General features: G+C 39.4%; 1 protein-coding gene across 2 annotated transcripts; it reads left to right on the top strand.

The window, feature by feature from the left end:
* On the top strand, positions 1-5776 carry LOC130361608 (zinc finger protein ZIC 4-like). 2 transcript variants are annotated; one of them, XM_056564828.1, is made up of 3 exons: positions 1-439; positions 548-1168; positions 4531-5776. In XM_056564828.1, exons 1-3 carry the CDS (start codon positions 16-18, stop codon positions 4962-4964), a joined length of 1479 nt encoding a protein of 492 aa, XP_056420803.1. In that variant the 5' UTR covers positions 1-15; the 3' UTR covers positions 4965-5776. The 2 variants fall into 2 exon arrangements, with proteins under 2 accessions (XP_056420803.1, XP_056420802.1); XM_056564827.1 differs by having other exon boundaries at positions 1-1168.
* Positions 5777-22886: the final 17110 nt, after the last annotated feature.

Raw genomic sequence — 22886 nt, 5'->3', positions numbered from 1 at the left:
GTTGCTATAGCTGCAATGAGTGTGGATGCTTTGGGGAACACAGTAATGGACCCTGCTTTTTCCAAACGGAACCCGGCGCTGAGAATAGTAGACTTGGCAGGGGCTCATCATCATCATCCTCATCATCCTCATCATCACCCCCCTCAGACTATGACAGGCTTCTCCGGCTACATGGGTCATTCTCACCCAATGGCTCATGTGCACCCTGGGGAGTTCCCTGATTCTCGCCTGGGGCCAAGTCCCGCTGCATTCCGGCCAGAACACATGGGGCATCATCCAGCGACCCTCAAACTCAGCCCTGCCCATAACCCTCACCGCCATCACCACCACCACCACCATCATCACATGGCAGCAGGCCACGCTGAGGCTGCCTCCAGTCACACAGGAGCAAGTGTGTCCTTCTCCACAATCCCCCACTCAGCTCAGTCTGTCCCTGCAGGTAGGGACTTGGTAATAGGGAGAGATCTGACAGTACAAGTGATGCCAGGTCTGAGTGATCAGCACTCCACAGCAGCTTCTCACCATGGAATGTTTGTCTCAACAACAGGTAGCTACCCTGGGCATCATGGCCACCACACGGATCCTGGAAGCCATCCCTACTTCTCTGGACCACATCATGAGCAGCATTCCCATGCAACCCCAGGTGGCCACCAGCCTCTAAACGGACAGATAAGATTGGGGCTACCTGGAGACATGTATGCCAGGTCTGATCATTTCACCCAACCAGTGTCTAGGACGGATCCCTTCTCCTCTGCAGCTCTGCACAGTGGCTACGGCGGTGCCATGAACCTGAACATGAACCTAGCTCCTCACCATGGCCCCGGCGCCTTCTTCCGCTACATGAGGCAAGCCATCAAACAGGAGCTCATCTGCAAGTGGATAGAGGAGGACCAGCTCCCAAAAAAACTTTGCTCCAAAACTTTCAGCACCATGCACGAGCTGGTCACCCATGTCACGGTGGAGCACGTTGGAGGACCCGAGCAGTCCAATCATATATGTTTTTGGGAAGAGTGTGCCAGAGAAGGGAAGCCCTTTAAAGCCAAATACAAACTGGTCAACCACATCAGAGTCCACACAGGTGAAAAGCCCTTCCCCTGCCCCTTCCCTGGATGCGGGAAAGTCTTTGCCAGGTCAGAGAACCTAAAAATCCACAAGAGAACTCATACAGGTATTTCTTTTTTATTCTTATTATTATTTGTAAACACAACTAAAATGATATTTATTCTTCTGGTCTCCTCCAGATGTGGCAAAACAACAACTCCCAGCATGCCCGGACAGCCGAAGGCTGTCCGGGCATGCTGGGAGTTGTAGTTTTGCCACATCTGGAGGACCGCAGGTTGGAGACCCAGTAATATTATCTAAAGTCCTAATAGCACAATATTCCTTTGCAATGTTATTTACAAACCAATGTAAAATTCCAATATATATATATATATTTATCTATCTATCTATCTATCTATCTATCTATCTATATATATATATATATATATACATATAGTGTAGTTTTTTTCTATTTCAATGAAAATAATAACTGATGAATATTCGCATTGTTTTTTTTTATTTTTACTTTATTTTTTTGTTTCCCCCCCATCCCCCCACCCCCTCCACCTCAGGTCAGTGAATTTTACTCTTTACAATAGCAGCCCTTAAGACCAAAATATATCGTGACAGTATTGTTGTTGTTGTTTTTATATCGTGACAGTATTGTTGTTGTTGTTGTTGTTTTTATATGGTGACAGTATTGTTGGTGTTGTTTTTATATGGTGACAGTATTATTGTTGTTTTTATATCGTGACAGTATTGTTGTTGTTGTTTTTATATGGTGGCAGTATTGTTGTTGGTGTTGTTTTTATATCGTGACAGTATTGTTGTTGTTGTTTTTATATGGTGACAGTATTGTTGTTGGTGTTGTTTTTTATATTGTGACAGTACTGTTGTTGTTGTTTTTATATGGTGACAGTATTGTTGGTGTTGTTTTTATATGGTGACAGTATTGTTGGTGTTGTTTTTATATCGTGACAGTATTGTTGTTGTTGTTGTTTTTATATGGTGACAGTATAGTTGTTGTTGTTTTTTATGTTATAGAGATCACCTGGTATTTCTACTTCTTCCACATTACCAGTGACCATCACACATTCACTGGCCATAGAAAGAAATTGATTCCAATCCCCAGAGATGTTTTATGGCCACTTCCATCTTGTGATCTGATTGATTTAAAGCTCTGGGGATTAGAAAAAGAACCAGGCTACAAAAAAAATACAAGGGGGAAATAGATTTGTACACGTGGTTGTAAACTTTCATCCAACCTGATTAATATTAATGAAAAATACCAAACAATTCATACGGGCACCACAAATGGGATTTAATGGTCAGGGAAGAAAAAAACTATTAAGTGTGGATTACTGTGTGCTGAATATATTCACTTGTATTTCATCTGACAATTTATTTTATTTCCCAGTGTTATTATTAATATTTTTTTCTGTAATGCCTATTTATTTTTAATGGCATAAATAATGCTAGATAACTCACTGAATGATGAATGAATTGATAAATAAATAAATAGATAAAAGGTCGATAATAGAATGATAAATATTAGATAGATAATCAAACAAATAAGCAGAATATCTATACATATTTATAATTAGTATTGTTGTTATTGTTTAAATTATTTTGAATTGAATAATTTAAACATTTATGTATTTTTTGAGTCGTTGATTCCTCTTTTTATAACTTTCTTCCTCTTCATATAGCATTATGTACTGTAGTATACACCATATATATCATTTGATAACATTTGACATAGAGAAATAAAGATGACCTGTATAGTGTATTTAATGATTCTGTTCATTACAATAATAATGTAGCAAATACAAGTGTTTCTATTTGCATCGCCTCCAGCATTTCTCACTTTGTACTTTGGCGGTGTCTGTTGCTTTTCCTTTCATTCCATTTACAAAAATTTGTAGAAATTCTCAGTTTTGCTGGTAGTTGTGAACAGGTGCAGAACATTGTTGTCTTTGATGACTGACTGCCTTCGATGTACACAAACTTTTGCTTTTTCTCTGGAATTCCCTAGTCTACAAGCATGTGATGCACAAAATCTTCAGATTCTGAAACCTACAGTGACACTCAAAGCATATATATATATATATATATATATATATATATATTCATATATATATATATATATATATATATATATATATATATATATATATATCTACTGATAACAGATAGAAATTAGGCGCCCTCAAGGATAGTTAGGAAGTTCTGCAAAGGGACATTATAATCAAACATTCATGGGAAACAATGTCCCCCCCATACATAGCCATGTGACCAGGATGGAGAATAGCATTATCAGTAAAATGCCTAAATGTATTTCTAAACACAAAAATATCTATCTCCATATATATCTATCCAATTCACACAAGTATACAGATATACATATTTATTATTCAAATATACACAGTGTTGTATTATCAAAAGATTAATATTCCATTTAGAATCTCAAATATCTCTTCCTGTTTATTGAAGCAGATTTGAAGCCCCTCATCACATACAGTAATAAATGGCTGTATTTACTGTTACCGAGAGATAGTAAACCACACTGCACAATCCCTCACTTAATATGAAGGATTTCCCATGAGATTCCTAAGTTAGTGCTCGGATATAATTTTATAATGTGCTTGACTGGTATTTAAGGACAACAGATGGAGAGCAGTTTAGTGTTTAGCTGTTTAGACAGTGAGTTTGAGCTTTGTGGTGAAGTGATTGGGAGATTTCAGTAGAAACTATAGAGTGTGTGGGAAATTGTCCAGGTTCTAAATGTACATTCCTAATACTAAACCTGGCTGGTATTAATGGCTTTTATTTATAGGAGAAATGGAAATACTAGGCCACAATCACATAGCTGAAATGACTTCATATATGACTCAATGATGCAATGGATTTTAACAAATGAAATGTCTCAAAAAAAAAAAAAAAAGCCCAATAAAATAAAAATTATACATTTTAGCACAATTAGAATGGTACATAGCATATTACACCCTTAATGAAAAAAGGAAACCTGTTGGATCGTGTGCAGTTATATATTTATATGTTGTTGTTCTTATTAATATTTTTATGAATAATAACAATAATATCATAATATTAATAATAATAAAACTATTAATTTAACTTCTTATTATCATGAATAATAATAACAGTCTTTTTTATTATGTCCCAATAATAATTCCAAGTTCTACAATCAGCATATAAAGATCTTTGAGATGTAGTAAAAGTTTGAAATTACTTTCTTTCGAAAAATATATATAAATAATAATAATAATAATAATAATATTGTTAAGTATATTTGGCTTCTTATTGTGCTATATAAAAAACCTGTGGTGTATATAAATACTATGTGAACATCATACATACATATACTTCACATATAATTCTATTTTATTTGTATCTTTATTTATATGTATACTGTATTTACTTTAAGGATCTCATAATAATTTTTTTTCTTATTCTAATTTTCCCTTTCAGGAGAAAAACCCTTTAAATGTGAGTTTGAAGGCTGTGACAGACGTTTTGCCAATAGCAGTGACAGAAAGAAGCACTCACATGTCCACACCAGTGACAAACCCTATAACTGTAAAGTGAGAGGCTGTGATAAGTCCTACACACATCCCAGCTCACTGAGGAAACACATGAAAGTGCACTGTAAATCTCCACCTCCAAGCTCGGGCTATGAGTCCTCCATACCTTCTCTAGTGTCCCCATCCTCAGATTCTGGACAGGATCCTGCAGCTGCACCCTCTCATTCTGAGCCAATTTCATCTTCACAAGCCAACCTGAGTGAATGGTATGTGTGCCAGAGCTCAGGAGCAAGTGGCATCCCCACTCCACCCAGCCACACTCCCTCACCTGAGCACAGGAAGGCCTCCTACAACAACTGCGAAGCCAGGCCTAACTACTGACTACTCACAGAGGACTGCAACTCTCTTCTGGTTTACTGAGTCTAAAGTACTGTATTTTCTAGAGACTGCTGAAGAGACAGGCCTTGCTTGTTGAGGACAACCCAGGACCAATGAAACTAGAAGGTTCATGTGATCTGATCACAAATAAGACCATTGTGTGTGAATGAATGTAAGGTCATACATTGCACCAGGACCCCTAGAATCCCCTTTTCTGTCCATCCAGAAATGAACCTGAAAAGCACACCCAGAACCTTTACCTCCATCCCCTGTCCAATCTTTCTTTCACCTTTCAGGAACATCCTTCACCAATGAACCAAAGTGTTTTGTCAAGGATTGGTACACAATGAACTCTAGTGTTTCGAACCTGCCATTATACTGTGTTGCTTTACCCCTTTGTCAGCTGCAGTGCTAGTGCTTTTATAAAGTGTTTGTATATTTTGTGTTATTTTTTTTTTACTGGTTTGTATAAAATAACAATAAAAGATTTTTAATAGTTGTCATGCTGGTGGCAAAATGTAAATATGTAAAAAAGGATTCTATGGTGTAATGCTGGTATGTATATATTTGCTTTCATGTAAAGGGACCAAGTATGGCCACATGGACTACACTATGGGAATGTATTATTATTTTATTAAAATTGCCTACCTGTTCGTTTTCTAAAGAGCCATCGGTGTTCACAGTGTTCTTTAAACGATGTTATTGTACAAACAGGACCATGAAGGATGTTTGTGAAGTGTCTTTTAGTTCTGACGAGCTTATCTCATGTTCTGTAAAATAAACTGTTTTTGTACCATGAACTGAAGCCTTTATCTCATTTTGAGCCTCGTTTTTTCACAGGATTGACACATATATATAAAAAAAAACATAAAACTAAAAATGCAGCAGCACTCCGTTGTTCACAACGGAGTGCTGCTGCATTTTTTGTTTGTATTTTGGGGACCCTGCCCGAGTTAGACCAGCCTGCAGCCGTCATCAACAAGGAGTACGGTTCTCCTAAAAGAATTTATAAAAAAAACCAAGAGAACAGGGAGTAAAGAGTGATATAGGGGCTCAGATTTACATAGTGGTACCCCTGTGGGTTGCAGTTGTGCGTTGTCTACTTCTTCAGGACGTTTTGGCTCCATTGTATATGTGTTCTGTAACCTATTTAGCAGGATGCAAAGAAGTGTTACATTGTTATAAAGCAGTGATAATGAGTAATGGATCAGTAAAGTGCCATTAGGATAGATGGGCTCTAAACAGTAGCTCACTCAGGTCATCCAGACTTTACAATTCCTCCTCCCAAGATGGTGGCTGTGAGTTCTCCATAGCTAGAAAATGTATGCTGAGCATCTGCAGAGTACTTTGCATATGAGAGATAAGATCTGCTTCCCATTCTTGTCTTTGGGTGTGAATTTCTCAAACTGTTGGCTTCTATAGACTAATCACCTTTAATTTTTCATTTCCTTGTTACAGATGTCTGCCCTGTTGCTCTCAAGGTAATCTAGACAGTCACAGCTGAAAGCTTGAATATTATGCTTTAGACATCAAAGTCCCTCTCTACAAAGAAGTATTCTTCTCAACGGTGAATCTTCATGGTAAGTTAGGATTTCTATGGCAATAGGCAAGTCATACTTAATTCTTGAAAGGCTAAGTCTGGAGCCTGTGCCCCTTTTCATGGAGGACATAATATTTACGTCTAAAGAAGTCTTTCTCTTGTGTGTACACGTAGATATTTTTGTTTGACTCCAGCTAAATCATTTAATTTCCAGTAAACAAAAAACACGCGAAGGGGCACTTGTTCCAGATCATAATAAAAATGGATAATAATGTGAGGGAAGAAAAGGGGCCCCCTGAATTGAGGCGTCAGGAAACTTTTGTTTCTGCTTTTCTTCAGTGATCAGAGAATTCATTTTGATTTGATGGCCAAGTTTCAAAAGGCAAGGAAATGGTTTTTAAGGAGAAGAATGGAAGAAAGGACTAATCAAGTTCGGGTTGTTCAAAGAGTCTGGTTTTGGGGTTGAAAGTGTGAGTTTTATGGTGCATCAGCATGCCACGTTAGGATCTCTATGGTAATGAGCACAGCAATAGCAAGCTGCCTTCAAAGGAGGCACACTCCATTTGAGACACAGTCTATTAAGATACATTTGGACTGACCTTTGGTTTCTTTTTTTTGCTTAATACAGCACATTCCCCCTTATAGTTTGTACCTTCAATCAATATGTGAATAGTTCATGATATATATATATACACCACTATATATATATATATATATATATAATATATATATAGTGGTCTATATATGATATATATATGTATATATATATATATATATATATTTATATATATATATATCATATATATAGACCAATATCTATCTATATCTATATATATATATATATATATATATATATATATAAAATTACATTTATAAATTCACACACAGACACACACACACACACACACACACATATATGCACACACACACACACACACACACATATATATATATTGAGAGAGTTTGATGATCACATTAAAAAAACATGCATGATGGCTAGATATATACCTAGATATCTTGTCTAGTGCAATGTAAAATATTAAAAGGACTCTATGCATTATAAAACAAATACAGTAGAACACATACAACAATTCTAATTGGCTGGGAGTGTCCGGTGACTTTACCATCTACATACACACTCACGTCTATGTACATTCCTTGACCAGGTCTATATATACACTGACCTATGGATCTGGGTTCTTTTAACCCCTTGGCTGCTGGGGTTGGCTCAGTGGTCTCTGTCAGAAAAAGGGGATAAAGGCTATGTGCAAGTAATTGTCTTGTTGTTTATCTTATCCAAGTACCTCTATGAATAGGAGAAAAATAAACACGACGAAAAAAAAATCCAAACAGTTCACTCCCTTTAGTGCTAGTTCATGTGGCTGAATAAAAAGGATGGTCCGGCTTCTATTGAGCTGGCAGATCTTTGAAGTGGGAGTTATTATCTGGGACATACTTCCTTGTTGTCCTAACAACGTTGATGAAACGTTAAAGGTTCTTTGTCAGCGATTTGTGAAGTCCAAGCAGCCAGTTAGCTGAAAAGCCACTCAGCACCCCTGCAAAATAGATTATCTCAATAGGGACATGGCCACAAACAAGACATATCACATTTAATATTATAATGCGTGCAGCTGGACTGGCCGATTAATGTCATAGCATTGAGTGTAGCAAAGGGCATCAACCAAATATATTATTGATGGTAAAAATACCAAGATCACTTCTATTATTGCTACTAAAAAAACAAAACGAAAAAAACAAAACCAAAAAACAACACTCCAACTGAATAATAAATAATATCCGCTTTACTTCTCACAACACAACAGCAATGTCACCACTTTTACCCTTAATATTTATGATATAACTTTTACTATTTATTACAATAATACCACTACTTCAGTGAGCAACTATTGCTGATAGCACGACTACGACTGCAACTATTGTTGTTGGTACGACTACAACAATTGTTACCGCTGCTATATTACGAAATGACAGTTTAGGATGCACATGACATGTATAAAGTATTTCCAAACTGATACATTGGGTACATCAATGTAAAATCCAGCTATGATTAATGTAATAAACTGCATGTGCAAAATTCTATAGTAAAACCATAGTAATACACAATTGCATTTCAGTTTCGGTGACACCATGAGATAGGAGTAACCTACATTTCTTTTCATGAGAATGCTTTATGCCTGCAACCAGTGTGTAGAAAGATGCACTGGGCACATGATGTGCAGTGAAAGTCCTATTTACAGAGCAGGTGTAGACTGTGGTGATAAAGTGCAAGTTTAATCCCTCTCTGCCCTATGAACCTCTTCAGCACAAGGAGATTGGCTGCCGCCCTCTTTGAAATGGCCTAGAGTGGTGATCTGGACCCCCCCCAGCTCAGTCATCTGTCCGCAGGGGGCTGGACTGTCATTACAAAGTTACTTAGCATGGTCCATGGGAAGGTTTTAAGGTCACTAGTAACTTAAGAACTATTTAACTGACAAGATTAACTAGGGCCAAACAAAAGGAGGCAGCCTCTGTGTATTATTACCTTTCCGGAATTATTCTGGATACAAATGCACATACAACCCTATGATGGGAGAACAAAACGTGTGATACAAATGTTCTCTCTTTATACCAGTGTTTTTAAAACAGTACGCCTCCAGCTGTTGCAAAACTACAACTCCCAGCATGCCTGGACAGCCTTTGGCTGTCCAGGCATGCTGGGAGTTGTAGTTTTGCAACAGCTGGAGCCACACTGTTAGGAAAATACTGTCGGAGCAATGCTGGATTTGACAAAAAAAAGTGCAGTGACTCCTTTGACCATTTCTGATGGGGGCGCTGTTGTTACAGCGGTCTGGAAGGTATGTACGCTCTTCAGTGATTCCACAGCAAAGTCTTGTCCTTTTTTTTTAATATCATGATATAGTGAACTACATGATCGATATTCTCATACTACACGATAAACATCCTTATACTACACGATCAAAATTCTCATAGTACACGATCAAAATCCTCATAGTACACGATCAAAATTCTCATAGTACACGATCAAAATCCTCATAGTACACGATCAAAATCCTCATAGTACACGATCAAAATCCTCATAGTACACGATCAAAATCCTCATAGTACACGATCAAAATTCTCATAGTACAAGATCAAAATCCTCATAGTACACGAATAAAATCCTCATAGTACACGATCAAAATCCTCATAGTACACGATCAAAATCCTCATAGTACAAGATCAAAATCCTAATACTACAGTAATGTAACATTTTTTTTTTATCATAATGTTTTTTTAAACAGATGATTACTTGTCTTTATTTGTATACCCAAAATTGTATTGTTATCTGTTGACGCTATATAAATAAATAAATAAATAAATATTATTATCACTATTATTATTGCTTTTTATTGTCACTGGGTTCACATGTACTGTATGTAAAGTTCTGTCCTTTTCCACATGTGATGGAAAGATTTTGCACCAAACCAGCGTCCAGCTTGACAGAAAAACGCTGCATGCAACGTTTTTTGATCTGGCACTACCATGCCGGATGGCAGGTATGACTGATGTGCATGTACTATGCATACACGTTTATCTTGTTATTCATTTGCATACAGTTTGTATAGATGCATGATATGTCATTGTTAGTCAAGGTCATAATGCAGAGGTTGCAGATACTGAAGTGTGGACAGTACAGAATACTAAAAATCTTTATGCTCCAGCGCCTGCAAATGTATCCTTCAGTAATTTCATCAATGATTGTATGTACCATGTCGCCTAAATCATGCCGCAACTGATGACAACGTGCATCAGTTGTCTAGCATCCGGCCTCCATTGTTTCTGGCACTGGATAGAGGAACGCAGCAAGACGCGTTCCCCTGTCCGGTGCTGTCTGGCATGTCCAACCACCCTGCATCAAAATTGAGACGCTGGATGATTGTGAACTGTCCCATCCAAATGAATGGGATCAGTTCTAGCATCAGTTTCCCTCCGATGCACACCTGAGGGAAACTGTGCCGAACGCCTGATATATGTGAACCCAACCTAAAGGCCTCCTTTACATTTGTCTGGCATTCGGAATCTTTTCACTCCGGCACATTTTCAAAATTTTCTAAACTGATGCAAGAACTGATCCTGTTCATTTGGATGTGACAGTTCACATTCATCCGGCATCTCAGTTTGGATGCCAGATGGTTGGACATGCTGGACCAGAACCAGAAAGTGGAACGCATCTTGCTACATTCCCCATTTTAATCTTCAGAGGCAGTGGATGCCAGATGATACACAACTGATGACAACTGATGCATGTTGTCATCAGTTGTGGAATAAGTTTGGTCGAGATTTAGGCTGGGTTTACGTATGCCAGCCAAGGGACATATGAAATCCCAGCCTAAGACATGCAGTGTGTTCTGCATTTAAATCATGGCACTGAATGAATAGGAACTGTCCAATTCAAATGTAGTCTAAATAGTATCAGTTCTACCATCAGTTTACCTGCAATACTTTTCTACAGTACCAGAGAAAAACTGCTGGATTACCAGATATGTGTGAAAAGGGGCCATAGCAATAGAAAAAGGAATGGGACCAATAAGGGCCCCTTAGCAGCCACATGATCTTCCACTATGGTACCTACACCCCTGGCTACAAATTAGCAGGATTGCACTGCAGAAGACTTCAGTGTGTTCCTGACAAGCACAACTTGTTTATCCTTTACATATCATATGTATACTCCACTTTTCCCCTAGTATTCCCTAGTATTATTAGTTAAAAAACAAAACAACAAACAAGCCCAAACTTTTATTTTAGAGCTAGGGCACATACATGGTGTCAGCCTCAGGGTGTTGCCTTCCATAATATCTATGGTATGTACAGCACACTGAGTATAGGCTTGGAAACTGATGACAGCAAAATATGTGGGGCTGAAATATTAGGGGATTCAGCTGAGGTCAGAGGCATGTTCCTCACAAGTGTATCTGACCCATGGTATATTTTACTCTATGTTCCTCCCTATAGTCTTCTATTTTTTACTTTTCATTTGTATCTATGACTTCTATATTAAGTAAAGATTCATTGACAACACTTAAGTAATATACTATATACCATTATTATTAATTCTGGAAGTCATATGCTTCTTAAGAATATTTTAACACCTACTTTCTGTTCTATCGGTATCTAAGGTATGTTTTTATATTTCAAATGCTCCATCTATCATCTACAACATCTATCTATCTATCTATCTATCTATCTATCTATCTATCTATCTATCTATCTGACAACAGAAGAATGCAGCAGCACACTGCCAGCACAAGGATATAGGTGAAACATAAATATGCAGTTAAAACATGGAGAGCTATACAGCTATGGTGTAATAGATGCAAATGTGAAACTATGAAATAGTGAGGCACTTAGCTCGCAAATTTGTCTCCGCCGGCGGTCAAATAGCTTGGACCGTCCCACCGCGATAAGGTAGCCTCCTTGGGACGGACCCTACACTGTGAATATGCCTCTGTATGAACAATTCAGTAAGCATGGCAGGGTCTGGAACATCCAAGACACCTTAAATACACACCTGATAGAGGTGGGTGGGGTGCAAGGGCAACATGGAGGTAGCCACTCCCCCGTATGTGCAATACAGACAAAGAATAAGTCAGCCAGCACTTTAGTTGATACCAAACTATTGTATGGACCTGGCCTACAGGTGCACGCTACTAGGCTAGATATACAGCAACAGAAGAATGCCCTGCAAGCGCAGCAGCCCACCATGTTGGAGTTCACTGTGCCACTGAGAAGTGCGCGCGCCGCCCTGCTCTCTCTTGTACAGGCCCTGCTTGTCCTGAAGTACAGATCCCTACTTGTCCTCCATGTAAAGAGCCCTGCTTGATGTCAGTGTACAGAGCCCTGCTTGTCCTCCATGTAAAGAGCCCTGCTTGTTGTCACTGTACAGAGCCCTGCTTGTCCTCAGTGTACAGAGCCCTGCTTGTCCTCAGTGTACAGAGCCCTGCTTGTCCTCAGTGTACAGAGCCCTGCTTGTCCTCAGGTACAGAACCCTGCTTGTTGTCAGTGTACGGAGCCCTGCTTGTTGTCAGAGTACGGAGCCCTGCTTGTCCTCAGTGTACAGAACCCTGCTTGTCCTCCATGTAAAGAGCCCTGCTTGTCCTCAGTGTACAGAACCCTGCTTGTCCTCAGTGTACAGAGCCCTGCTTGTCCTCAGTGTACAGAGCCCTGCTTGTCCTCAGTGTACAGAGCCCTGCTTGTTGTCAGCGTACGGAGCCCTGTTTGTCCTCAGTGTACGGAGTCCTGCTTGTTGTAAGTGTACGGAGCCCTGCTTGTCCTCAATGTAAAGAGCCCTGCTTGTTGTCCTCCATGTAAAGAGCCCTGCTTGTTGTCATTGTACGGAGCCCTGCTTGTTGTCAGTGTACGGAGCCCTGCTTGTCCTCAGTGTACAGAACCCTGCTTGTCCTCAGTGTACAGAGCCCTGCTTGTTGTCAGTGTACAGAGCCCCGCTTGTCCTCAGTGTACAGAGTCCTGCTTGTTGTCAATGTACGGAGCCCTGCTTGTCCTCAGTGTACAGAGCTCTGCTTGTCCTCAGTGTACAGAGCCCTGCTTGTCCTCAATGTAAAGAGCCCTGCTTGTCCTCAATGTAAAGAGCCCTGCTTGTCCTCAGTGTACAGAACCCTACTTGTCCTCAGTGTACAGAACCCTGCTTGTCCTCCATGTAAAGAGCCATGCCTGTTGTCAGTGTACAGAGCCCCACTTTTCCTCAGTGTACAGAGCCCAGCTTGTCCTCAGTGTACGGAGCCCTGCTTGTTCTCAGTGTTTACGGAGCCCTGCTTGTGCTCAATGTACAGAGCCCTGCTTGTCCTCAGGTACAGAACCCTGCTTGTTGTCAGTGTACAGAGCCCTGTTTGTCCTCAGTGTACAGAGCCCTGCTTGTCCTCAGTGTACAGAGCCCCACCTGTCCTCAGTGTACAGAGCCCTGCTTGTCCTCAGTGTACAGAGCCCTGCTTGTCCTCAGTGTACAGAGCCCTGATTGTCCTCAGTGTACAGAGCCCTGATTGTCCTCAGTGTACAGAGCCCAGCTTGTCCTCAGTGTACAGAGCCCTGCTTGTCCTCAGTGACTGCACCTAATGTGGGGAGCTATACTGCACCTAATGTGGGGAACTGTACTGTACCTAATGTGGGGGAACTATGCTGCACCTAATGTGGGGAACTATACTGCACCTAATGTGGGGAACTATACTGCACCTAATGTGAGGGACTTTACTGCACCTAATGTGGGGAACTATACTGCACCTATTGTGGGGGAACTATACTGCACCTAGTGTGGGGGAACTATGCTGTACCTAGTGTGGGGGAACTATGCTGCACCAAGAGTGGGGAAACTATACTGCACCTAGTGTGGGGGAACTATGCTGCACCTAGTGTGGGGGAACTATGCTGCACCTAGTGGGGGGGAACTATACTGCACCTGATGTGGGGGAACTGTACTGCCAACCTAATGTGGGGAACTATACTGTACCTAATGTTAGGGACTATACTGCACCTAATGTGGGGGAAATATACTGCACCTAATGTGAGAAGAACCATACTATTTTTGCTCTTTATATATGTCTTATCTATAAATAAGGCACTCTTCAAATATGCTTTAAAATGCATGATTTTACCTTTTATGAATAAGAAAATGATGACACGCTGGTATAATGACGCAACTCTATGGGGCTGGAATGTAATTTTTTCCAGGGCTGGTTTCCACGCCCAGTCTGGCCCTGAGTAATAGCCTTTATCAAGCATAGTGCAAATACAAATAGTGCATATATATATATATATATATATATATATACCTCAGATACATTTCATTGGATACAATATATGTGATGCAAATGTGCAATCACCTGAAAACACACCTCTACTACAATTCCATTGGAGCAGCGCTCTGTCAATCACAGTGATGTCAGGTTGATATGCCAACTGCATATAAACAATATAATAAACATCCATATAAAGTGCCTAGTGCAATCAAACATACCATGTCTGTTAGTAATAGTCAGATACCTTCACCATCAACCATACATATTTGTGGATCTTATATATATTCAGCCGATCGTAGTCATCCCGGTTCAATTGCTTGTTTGTAAACAAACTGCGCATGCGTCAAGAGGATCATGACTTATCAGCGCATCATTCCCGCCCTCAATCTAACTTTACCGTGTGTGTCAGTCGAATTACATAGGTGCACACACTGCCCTTACCGCATTAGTCAGCTCTTGAGCTCTGCGGCTCCGCAGGCCGCTATCGCGTTACCACACTGGGTGATGCAAAGTATTTTCCAATCTGTGAAAAATGGCATACACATGCGCGAGTCTACGCTATTTGCATAGACCTAATGTACTCTACGCTAATCGCGCATGCGTATGTCGTTTTCCACAGATTGTAAAAAACTTTATGGCGTTTTTTCCCAGATTGGAAAATACTTTAGATCTACTCCCACATGCGCAGTAGAACTTAGGCTGCGCTAACTGCGTAGTTACGCTTTACACTAACTGTGTAAGCTGGGAGGGTACTGTGTCTCTGAAGAAAGACTTTATTTCCTCAGAGACACAGTACCCTCCCAGCTTACACAGTTAGCGTAAAGCGTAACTACGCAGTTAGCGCAGCCTAAGTGCTACTGCGCATGTGGGAGTAGATCTAAAGTATTTTCCAATCTGGGAAAAACGCCATAACGTTTTTTACAATTTGTGGAAAACAACATACGCATGCGCGATTAGCGTAGTGTACGTTAGGTCTCCACAAATAGCGTAGACTCGCATATGCGGATGGCATTTTTCACAGATTGGAAAATACTTTACATCATGGGCACATCACGATCGCGCTGACCGGCCACGCAGGCACATTACTGCTCATCAATGATAACTAACGCAACATACATTTTGACATGACATTAAAGCAGAAGTATTATACAAGATGCAGAAATAATTTTATTTTTTGGCCAATAATAATGTTTATACAATTAGTATATGGGGATAATATACAGGCAGCAGAATGGCTACAATGGCTTCGATCCAGGCTGTAGTGAAGGTTCTTCACAATAAGTGATGTGATTAAATAAAAAAAATAAAAAAAAGGGGAAGGGAAAAAGGAAAAAGGATAAAAATAAATGATAGAAAAAATTGAGAAAAGAGGGGGGGGGGAAGGGAGAAGGGGAGGGGAGGGGGAGGGAAGGGAGAGGGGGAAGAAGAGAGGAAAAGGGGGGATGGGAAGGAGAAAGGGAAAATAGAAATAAACTGTAAATTAATCATAGGATGATGAGTGCCTTACATATATGGTTTTAAACAAAAGTCCCAATACCCAGTTTTTACGAATGATATTAGCTATAGCGGAACTATTTCTGTTAAAAGTAGAAACAAACGGGATCCTGTTGGATTGTTTCCCAGTATGAGTTTGTAATAATGTGCCTCTGTCTAATGTCATGTCAGCAACGGATGTTGCATTATTTATCATTGATGATCAGTAATGCGCCTGCGCGGCCGGTCAGCGCGGTCGCGATATGTCCAGTGTGGTAACGCAATGCACAGTTTGTTTGTTTACAAACGAATAATTGAATTGGGATGGCAACGATCGGCTGATATATATATATATATATATATATATATATATATGTATATAAAATCCACAAATACATATGGCTGATGGTGAAGGTATCTGACTATCACTAACAGATATGGTATGTTTGATTGCACTAGGCACTTTATATGGATGTTTATTATATTGTTTATATGCAGTTGGCATATCAACCTGAAATCACTGTGATTGACAGAGCGTTGCTCCAATGGAATTGTATTAGAGATGTGTTTTCATGTTTTCAGGTGATTGCACATTTGTATCACATGTATTGTATCCAATGAAATGTATCTGAGGTATATATATATATATATGCACTATTTGCATTTGCACTATGCTTGATAAAGGCTATTACTGCCGAAATGCTGCATTTGAGATGGGCACAATGGGGGGGGGGGGGGGGGGGGGGTTATTTATCAAAGGATTTATGTGTTTTTTCCCCCGTAACTTTGGTGCAATACTTTGGCGCAGTGTCTTTTTGCGCATGTTCTCCACTGTTATTTTTACAACTTTCTCAAAATCACACGGTCCTGTGTGTGATTTTTACTTTGGTCAGTAATTCATCATTTGCGCCAATCGATCTTTGGCGCAATTTTGCGCCTTTAGGATATTTTTGGCCGCAATTCACCACTAAGAAATTTTGTACATGGAAAACACACTTAGCAATGTCAGAAAATGTAAAGGCGTCAAAATACATGCACTACTATGCTGCAACATAGTTGTCTCTGAGGGACCTTTACCCTCCATTGAGCCAGCATTGGATATGGCCACACAGGTTCAGGAAAGGTAAGCACTAAAGTAACAAAAAAAAAACACTCAAGTTAAAAATAAAATCCGTTTCACATGGTGGCTATAAACCCCACAAAAGAAAATAACTCCCGTCGCTTGCTGATATACTGCAGGAGGGACTCCGAAATGGCCGCTCTACAGGGTAAAATACGCATCCTCTGTGGTGGTAAATTCTGTGTAAAAGGCGCTGTGAACAGCTGATTTCAACATTTGCACCAATGTTAAATGAAAAATTTGGTGCATGTCCACAAAAACCAAATTTAAAAAAAGAATGGTAAAAAGAAACTGTCAACAGGCAAAATTGATAAATACCCCCCAATAAAGAAATCTAGTTTTTAAAGATCCATGACCTGGCTGGTGCTGTGATTTTCGGACTTGGTATCTATCTATCTATCTATTGGTTTTCTGTCTTTCTATCGATCTATTTCATATCTATTTCTCAATCTTTCTGTCTATCTATCTCTCAAGAAAAACAAACAGAATGCAGCACTATGTGGACTAATCATGCAAAGAAATAGGTACCAGTGTCCCAGATACGATCACGATCCATGAATTTAGGAAATTAATTTAGGAAAGAATAGATAGATAGATAATAAAAATAATGGCACAACACTCTAAATAAAGGGAAAAAAATCAAGGTGCAATTTATTCAGGTCATGTCATAGCCGCAACCTTTCATTAATTTATAATGCTTGATAATGATTCTAATGAAGGATTTCAGAGGTTGCGGCTATGACATGAGCTGAATAAATTGCACCTTGATTTTGTCCCTTTGTTTAGAGTGTTGTGCCATTATTTTTATTATCTGTCTATCCATCTATCTATCTATCTATCTATCTATCTATCTATCTATCTATCTATTAATTTATCTAGCGAATTGCAAGAAAGGATCCAGCAGCACTCCACAATAGTTTGTGTAGTTTATTCACCAATATGTGATCTGCTTCCTATTTTCTAAAGCATGCTTTTTACTGCAGCACAGGATTGTGCTGCTCTTACTATGTTTTTACTGTTATCTGTCTATTTATCCCTATCAAAAAAATTCTAATGCTACTGTCAACTTTTTACAACTAAAAGCAAAACAGTCCACTTGTATTTATTTGTTTATTTTTTTGTTTAGAAATTAATGTATTTGTGTCTGAAAACAACAGTGAATATGAGGGTACTGGATTTTTCTTCTGCAAATTCAATCAGATGGGCAGAATGCATTGTTGGCTGCTGAGCTAGACTTCCCCATAATGATAACATGCATTTTATTTCCCTTACATTCTATGAAATACAATGAGAGAAATATATTTAATGCCGGTGTTTCATATGCCAGTCTACAATATAGGTTCCCTGAAGTAAGATGTGTTACAATTATTGAAAAGAGCACATCTACTAATAAATTGGTGCTTTCGTGGCTGTCCATGTGTCACAAACTGAAAAAAAAATGCACTAGTCATTATTATAAAAAAAAAGGTTAGAGCTGCAAATGAATAAAAAAAGGCTCAGCTTTTTGCATAAAACGGGTGCGCACTAACATTTTCCATAACGTGATTAGCAAACGAAGTTACAAAATGTATAAAGTTATAATATCTTCCTTTAAAAATATATTTATATATTGAAGTAGTGGACAGAAGACTTCATGATAAAATCTTTGTGAATCCATGAAGTGCAATAAGATGGTAAGGCCCCTTCACATATCGTATATCTGGTGATCTGGCAGTGTTTCCTTCTGGCACTGTAGAAAAGCGCTAGAAGGAAACTGCTGGTAGATCTGATCCCATTCATTTGAATGGGACAGTTTATATTTAAGCCTCCTTTATCTATGTGCGTCATCAGTCCCCCCCCCCCCTCCGGTGCTGCAGAAAATGCGCAGGAGGGAAAATGAAGCAAGAACTGATCCCATTCATTTGAATGGGACAGTTCACAATCATCCAGCATCTCAGTTTGGATGCCGTATGATTGGACTCGCTGAATCAGCACAGACAGGGGAATGCATCTTACTGCGTTTCCCCATTCGGCGATCACAAACAATGGATGCAGGATGATACACAACTGATGCACCTCTGGCATCAGTTGTGGCGCGTTTCCCCAATTTTGCCAGAACCGGAAACCGGATATATGCCGCTCTAGCCTTATTTGATATCTGTGGATGACAGGTCATCTGATATGCTGCCCGGCACTGGATGGGCGAACACATCTCGCTGATTTCCCAACTAATGCCAACTGAAACACTTTGCCATCCTTTGGCATCAGTTGCGGACAGTTTTAGGCAGGGTTTACTGAGCTGGATTATTGGATATATGTGTACCCAGCCTAAAGCTCCACTCACCTGTGGGAGAAGTTTTGTCATGAGATGTATCCCTTATGACTGCACTGGAAGGGAAATTTCTGCATCCAGCATAAAACTATAGTTGTATCTAATGATTACAGAATGTTCACTGCATACAGGCAGAACAGTTTGTTGACATATATTGTGGCGTACCAATACTGGGTCCACTGATTTCAGTGGAATATAATCCACAAGTGGCTATGTTTGGTCTTTTTTCAAGGATATTCTGTTATTGAGCAGGACTTAAATGTCCTGCTCAATGTACCAGTTGCGGGTATGTTACAGTATATGACAGCAAATCATTCTGCTGGTAGGCCAACATGTATCTGCTGGTAGGCCAACATGTGATAACATTGCAATATTTTGTTTGGTTATGTTTGGCTATAATGCCATGTTGGTGTACAAATATGTGTTGTGTCTGGCTCAGGAATTAAAATAATGGTCACATGCAACTTTTAAAAGTGAATCTAGCCTAAGCTACACAAAAAATATTATTGGAAAATATGTTTATGATAAAAGTGAGAAAAATGCCCCAAAAATGTATTAAAATATACCATTTTGTGTCTTTTTTTTTTTTTTTTAAAACACAATAAGTTGGTCAGGATTTACATGTGTTCAAAAATCCATTTTTGTCCCTGGTGGAAAACGACAAGCTGGACCTTTTGAACCTGATGTTTGGCCCCATAGGCTGAAATGGGACATTACGCCATGTAGACAATCTGGAATAGTTACCATTTTTGTATAGGTTGTTTTTGATCAAAAAACACTACATGCATCACTTTTTTCCCCTTTTTTTTATCAGGGCCACCATGCCAGATGGCAACTATATGAACCTGGCCTTGATGGAGAGACATAACATTAATAGGCTGTTTTATTTGTGCCTTGTACGGATGACACCAGTGATGAACCCACTAGTGACTTGGGGATTTCAAGTTGAAAATTTAAGTATTGCTAAAAAAAAAAAAAAAAAAAAAAAAAGAAAAAAAGAATAAAATGTTTTACTCAGCTGTTTTTGTTTCCCATTGTCTATGAAATTAGATTGTTTGTATGCTTTATACAACCTTTTTTATATGCGGCATTAGGGCATGCTAAGATTATGCAGAATACTCTGTCTATTAGCTTTATCAATATGGCTTTTGACTACAGTGTCAACTTCTGGAAGTAGAACAAGCAGTAACATATCAACCACCCCTCCCGAATTAGCACACAGAGGCCAATGTGAAAAACCATTGTAGTTTGCAATCCCTAAAGGGGTTGTCTCATGAAGACAACACGTGTTCATATGCTGAATTAGGGATTATGGACATCTAAGGGCTTACTAACATTCATCTGGCATCCAGCAAATTTGCTATTCAGTGAGCAGGCGCCGGATCAAAAAATGGTTTTTGTTTGGCTGAATGGCAAATATGCTGTATAGTCAATAAGTCTGGTAATGTGCTCTATTTTAGCTTATGGGGCATTAGATGGAATGCTGGATGCAAACATTTTATCCATTCCCATCCTTGACGCTGCTGGATCACTGGACATATGTGAACCCAGCAATAGTATGGCATCCCATATTTGGGACCCTCCCCCTTTAAACTAGAGTGGACAGCCAATCATGTATTACATTTACATGAGGAGCCATTTATCTGAATGACTGCTAACTGATACAATATTTCATTTGCAAAAGAAATGTTAGACAGGCTAAGTCTTCTCCTGGCAAATATCAGATCTTAGATGGGGGTGTCAGCTCCTGTCTCAAAGGGGATATCACTCACAAGACAATACATAGAAAGAGGTTGTACTCTCATTCATTTTAATATGGTGCAGATTAGGTGGAAACTTGAATTACTAAAGCCCTTTAATTGAAAGAGTTAGAAAGAGAGAGAGAGAGAGAGAGATATAGGAAGAAAAAGAGAGTTACAACTGAGATAATTTAAAAGGGGTACTGCACCCCTAGACATCTTATCCCCTAGGGGGATAAGATGTCTGAGTGCAGAAGTCCCGCCGCTGGGGACCCCCGCGATCTCCCTGCTGCATTTGTGGAGAGCGTCAGGTGCAGCGCCGGAGGCTCGTGGGGTCACAGCCATGCCCCCTCAATACAATTCAATGGAAGGGGGAGTGATGGCCGTCACGCCTCCTCTCATAGACTTTCAATGAGGGGGTGTTGCAGTGACATCACGAGCCTCCACCCCGTATCGGCATTCATCCGGCATGGAGCGAAGTTCACTCCGTGCTTCAGATGTCTGCGGTGCCACAGCCGAGATCGCGGGGGTCCCCAGCAGTGGGACCCGAGTGGCAGGACCCCTGCGATCAGACATCTTATCCCTTATTCTTTGGAAAGGGGATAAGATATCAAGGGGTAGAGTATCCCTTTAAAACTAAAATAACTTTTACCCAAATGGGAAATTAAAACTGTATGTTTGCAGGTGAAACTCCCTTGCTAATATACTGTAGTCCTGTGCTCACAGCAGCATTGGCATAAATTAAAGTATTTCTGAGCAGTGTTTGAGTGAGAGGAAGGGTGACATGTTTAAAAAAAAAAAAAAAGAAAAAAAAAAAATATATATATACTGTATATATATATATATATATATATATATATATATATATATAGGTTTGTAGAAATAGTGCCTGAGATGCCCTCCACTGTATTTTAACATGCCAGACAATGATAGGTTCTTGATGATAATGAATAATAAGAATAAAAGTTTTGCACCAATAGCTGAGCTTTAAAGGCAAAGGTTTCCCAAATTTGGATTTGGAATCTTAAAGGGGTATTCCAGGCAAAAACTTTTTTTTATATATCAACTGGCTCCGGAAAGTTAAACAGATTTGTAAATTACTTCTATTAAAAAATCTTAATCCTTCCAATAGTTATTAGCTTCTGAAGTTTTCTGTCTAACTGCTCAATGATGATGTCACGTCCCAGGAGCTGTGCATGATGGGAGAATATCCCCATAGGAACTGCACAGCTCCCGGGACGTGAGTCATCAGAAAGCAGTTAGACAGAAAACAGCAACTCAACTTCAGAAGCTAATAACTATTGGAAGGATTAAGATTTTTTAATAGAAGTAATTTACAAATCTGTTTAACTTTCCGCAGCCAGTTGATATATAAAAAAAAGTTTTGGCCTAGAATACCCCTTTAATGAAAAAAATTAGTAATGACTATGGTCATTATTACTTATATAGGATAAATGTAAACAACTCTCACTTCTGTTATTCTTTATAGTATTTTACTAATTTGAGCAACATGGTCTGTCAGATAGCTGCTTTCTTTGTTTATTTTGGGAGAAGAATTTGCTGCCCAAAAAGAGAAGTAAGTTCAGGGTCCCCAACTATCAAATGTCAATTCTAGTGTTGATTTTCCCATAAGGGGCAGAATGATAGTTTTATCTTGAGCTGACTCTGGGGTCCTGCAACCTCAGCACCCTCTCTAGCTACATCCCTGGTCATTTCTGAAAATTGTCATCTAATCATAGATGTTGCAGAGAAGTTCCTAATCTTGCTGCTCAATTTTTCTGTAATTTTGTGGATGTTACTCTTCATGCCTCTTTTATTTTCTTGAGAGAGGGAGTAAGGCGCCTCATGTGCGGGATCAGCAGATCTTGTTAGTGGGGGTGGGGGACGGTAATTCCCAAGCCGCTTACCAAAGTTGGTTGTGCGCCCACACACAA

This window comes from Hyla sarda, chromosome 3 (genome assembly GCF_029499605.1).
Source record: "Hyla sarda isolate aHylSar1 chromosome 3, aHylSar1.hap1, whole genome shotgun sequence".
Classification (NCBI taxonomy): domain Eukaryota; kingdom Metazoa; phylum Chordata; class Amphibia; order Anura; family Hylidae; genus Hyla; species Hyla sarda.
Note: the sequence above shows the minus strand (reverse complement) of the source record. Positions and strands in the feature narration are given on the sequence as shown.